Genomic DNA, 3,997 nt, shown 5'->3' on the forward strand with positions numbered 1-3,997 from the left:
GGAGAGAGAGAGAGAGAGAGAGAGAGAGAGTCATGCATGCACTGCGCTGCTTCTACCTGCGTCCGTCTCGCCTGGTCAGTAGTTGATCTAACCAGCCCTCTCGAATCGCGCGGGCCGTGGCCTGCTTTGCCTGATTTATTTTGGTAGCCTCGGGGTGGGGGGTGGTCGAGATTTCTATTTTCTCTGTTGCTCATGTCTCATAAAGCTGTGCCTGTTCGACTTAACTGTTCAACTTCTGAGTTAACTTTTTTTTTTCTCCCTCTCTAACTGGGCAGACTGATGACCTGACAAAGGAATTTGGCTCAGGTCGCAACCAGCGGGCAGTGCTGAAGCGACAGCGGAACAAACTGGACGAGGAAATGTTGTCGGTGACGACCAAATCTGTTGCAGAGACCTCCATCGTACAAGAAGAGGCTTCTGGCAAAGCTGGCGGTGAGAAAATGACAATAAATAGCTTTTGTGCAGCGCATGTCCCCGCTCTACAGCAAGGTCTTTGCGCTTTACACTATATTATTACACCAGCAGACCATAGTACACCCAGAAACATTCTCAGCTTCCCAGGAAGCATACAGTGCAAGCACACATGCCTCACACATCATTTAATGGAGAATTGACAGAGTTTCTTTGTTTTTCAACAGTTCATTTTTTCGTTTTTCCACTCCTTCAACATATGTCAGTATTAGACTATGTTTTAATGAGTCTGCTAGCTATGTATTCAGTTATCATTTTAGTACTATTTTACTTGAAGATTTTGTGCCCTGCTTCTTGATAGGTGTGTGCACCTATGGGTGTTTTTCCTCTACCTGTGGAGAGCTCCTGTGGGTTTATTTGATTGTGTCTAACACACTTATTAGAGATGCTTTGCGGGTGGTTGGCAGGTGCTCTGGTGTGGTTTGCTCGTTCTTTCCTATCAAACATCTATTGTCCTTATCTCTCCTCTTTTTTTGTGTTTGTTACTCTCTTGTAACACTGTGACTTCTGATCTTCGGGACTTATATGACCTTTTTTTGTTGCAAGTGCCATAAAACTTTTACTAAAACTAAAAAGAGATGCTTTTTAAAAAAATCTGGAGCTTGGAATTTGTACTGAATTGCTGAGGGTGGTTGGTGAGTGTTCTGTTGTGGTTTACACCTTCTTTCCTATCAAAAATCCATATCTCTTCTCCTTATTTTCTTTGTATGTTACATTACATCTTATCTTCAGCACTCATATGACCTCTTTGTGTTGCCAGTGCCGTAAAACTCTTATAAAAACCAAAATAAACCAGATTGCTCCTATTCATATATTCTTTTGGGGTTGGGTTGGGTTTTTTTCAGAACTTATTGTCACAGAGACTTCGGCTGTTCCCCCTCACAACAAAGAGGCGAGTCGGCCAGAGGATGTCTACAAGCTCAAGGACAGTGAGTTGTGTTGCTATTATTGAAGTTTACTGTACCACTAATTACTGTTACTGATCCCATAATCCACAATCCCATCATACCCGCTGTATGACAGAGAGCCTTGTCACGGTTTTTTGTGAGCGCCTGAGTTTGGGCGAAGGATTTCCCTGTCCACTCCGCAATGTTGTCGGTCCTCTTCTTCCTTTGCCTTCCTCTCCTTCTCCTCCCCAGGGCAGTCTTGGATAAGCCACACAATCTTGCTACATGGCCATGCCATTTCAGTTTTCTTCGCTTCACGGAAGACAGCAAGTCTAAATAGTGGCTCATGTGTTGTTTCACTCTACTGTGCACTTCCTTATTTGTGATGGGTCAGTGTATGACCACTATATAAGCTGTTGTTGAAGTTTCACTGTTCTGTTAGTACCAGACACTATACTGCTGTAAGCTGACTAAACACCTTTTTTTATTCAGAGCAGTTTCGAGAAATGGAGGGGTTTTTTGTCAGCGTTACCATTTAGAAATAGTCATTCTGAAATTTGAATTCTAATTTTTGAAAAAACTAGATAGTCTGTTTCAGTTTGATTTTTTTACTCAAGTAGGGTAACTGATCAGGCTTTCGATTTTTCAAATAAAAAATGTTGGCGCCGATATGAAAAAGGCATTTTGTCAGCTTGCGGCGGTATAGGTTGTTGTGTAGGCAGGGTGCTTGGTTTCATGCCAGGACACTTATACTGAGAGGAAATATTTCCGTAAAGACAAGAACTTAGAGCAAAATAGAAGCTCTTTTTGGTGTGAATGATTTGAAAATTTGATTTTCTTTAAAAGTAATTGTTGTGAGAGGGTTACCAAGTTCTTTCCATGCGGTTCTATTTATTATTTTGGTTCTTTCTTAGTTTGTTTTGTTTTTTGTTGGGTTAACTCCTTTTTTTTTTCAAGGAAAAAAATGTAATGGTCTCTGTGCTTTTGGTTCTTTTATTTTACTGGTGTCTTTGGGGCATGTAAAACTCTTTATAATATCTTTTTCCAGTCATCAGCCCAGAGATCATGGGTCCTCTGTCAGAACAGTGTCAAGCTCTCTTCAACGGCACCAAGGAGGATATTGAGGCTTGGACCAGGGAGAAAGCGTATGTTGGCTCGACTCTCTTTATTGCATGTTACAATTTCATTCTCTCCTCTTTAAAGAAAGATTATATTTTTTTAACACTTAACACCCTAAGGGCCTGGACGGGAAGTCCATTGTTAGATCCTAAGCAAGGGGAAAGAACCCACCTCCCGTGAATACAAGCGTTTAAAAAACACATTTTTAAAATACTAAACAACTTCCAAAAGTCCTGAAAAAATAAAAGTTAAAAAGAAAACTGAATGTAGTTTCAGAAAAATATAACTTTATGTATGCACAAATTGTTAGAAATGTTCTAACTTTAGTTCAATCAGGGTGTCCAACCCGCCACTCTCAATCTCAGCCTCACGGTGGGGCCCTAGATCTAAATTTTCGATTTTCTCCGTCTGGTCAATCTGAATCACCCCAAACTCTTGCTACAGCGTTTTCATCAAAATCTGAGCCGTCTGATTTGTCACATGCTTGTTTTTGCTCAAATCCATCGTTGTTTCCGTTCTCGAACTCAATTGTGTTGCTTTTCAACAAGTCGAGACACTTTCGAAGCGTCGGTAACGCGATTGCGCTTCGGTCAGCTCTAATACTAAAAGTACTGGCCCGAAAAATTTCGTTTCGGTATCAAACGAAAGAAGAAACTTTTTGCTTTGACTATGCAAATCAAAATCTTGGCCCCAGAGTTTCGTCAAGGCGAGACTTCGTTTCTAAAGACACTAGGTCGGCGCAGGCGAGTCAAGGTGGAGCGCGTAAGGGAATTTGCGAGCGAGTTAGGGTGTAATGTGTTAAACACTTTATTTTACTCCTGAGACATGTTCATCTCCCAAAGACCCCAACTGATCTGAGATCTGTCATGTTGCGTTGTATTTAATGTATCAACCATTTTGTGTGTATTAGTCTTTCTATTTCTATTAACTGTTGATTCTTGTTGTAAAATGCAAGGAGCCTGAGATACTGTACTGTAAGCAATGTGTATTTGTTCTTGTTTTAGCTCTATTCTGTTCCTCTCGTATGAATTAATAATAATAATATTTTGAACAATTTTACAGTTCTAGTTTGTGTTTCAAGTGTACTCTGTGGTATTATTTTTCTGAGGGTCCTCATGCTATGGCTATAAAGTAATTTTTTCCCCAACACCTGAAGTCATTGAGTTTTTTCTATATTTTTTTTTTTAGGGGGGGGGGGTATTTTTGGAAAATGTTTTACCGCGCTCGCAATTGGATCTGGTCATTTGAGCGTGCGGGACTCACCAATCATTTTCAGTTGGTAGGAAATTTTGAATTTTGCCCAGGTGGCGGGCGAAGCCTACTCTTATCGAGTTGGGACCACCAAGGGATCTTTAACGTGCGCAACTTGCACACGGGACCTCCGAGATTTGTCGCCCTTGTCCGAGAAGGCTATGTGTATATCTTTCCTTACATAAGATCAGGGGTTTGGCTAAAAAACAGCAGTAAGAAGGAGCCAAGAAGTAGCAGTAGAAAGGCTGCAGACTGCAGAAAGAGTCAGG

The 3,997-nt window shown here is 41.0% G+C and overlaps 1 protein-coding gene across 1 annotated transcript in view; it reads left to right on the forward strand.

Annotated features, from left to right (window-relative positions):
* Positions 1-3,997, forward strand: part of LOC101856349 (DNA-directed RNA polymerase I subunit RPA49) — a 25,906-nt gene that overhangs the window by 14,031 nt on the left and 7,878 nt on the right. The window contains exons 6-8 of the mRNA XM_005100727.3: positions 276-432; positions 1,317-1,400; positions 2,407-2,503. Coding sequence (XP_005100784.1) covers positions 276-432; positions 1,317-1,400; positions 2,407-2,503 — 338 coding nt within the window. The remainder of the gene's footprint in view (positions 1-275; positions 433-1,316; positions 1,401-2,406; positions 2,504-3,997) is intronic.

The sequence above is a fragment of the Aplysia californica genome, unplaced genomic scaffold, assembly GCF_000002075.1.
Source record: "Aplysia californica isolate F4 #8 unplaced genomic scaffold, AplCal3.0 scaffold00258, whole genome shotgun sequence".
NCBI classification, from domain to species: domain Eukaryota; kingdom Metazoa; phylum Mollusca; class Gastropoda; order Aplysiida; family Aplysiidae; genus Aplysia; species Aplysia californica.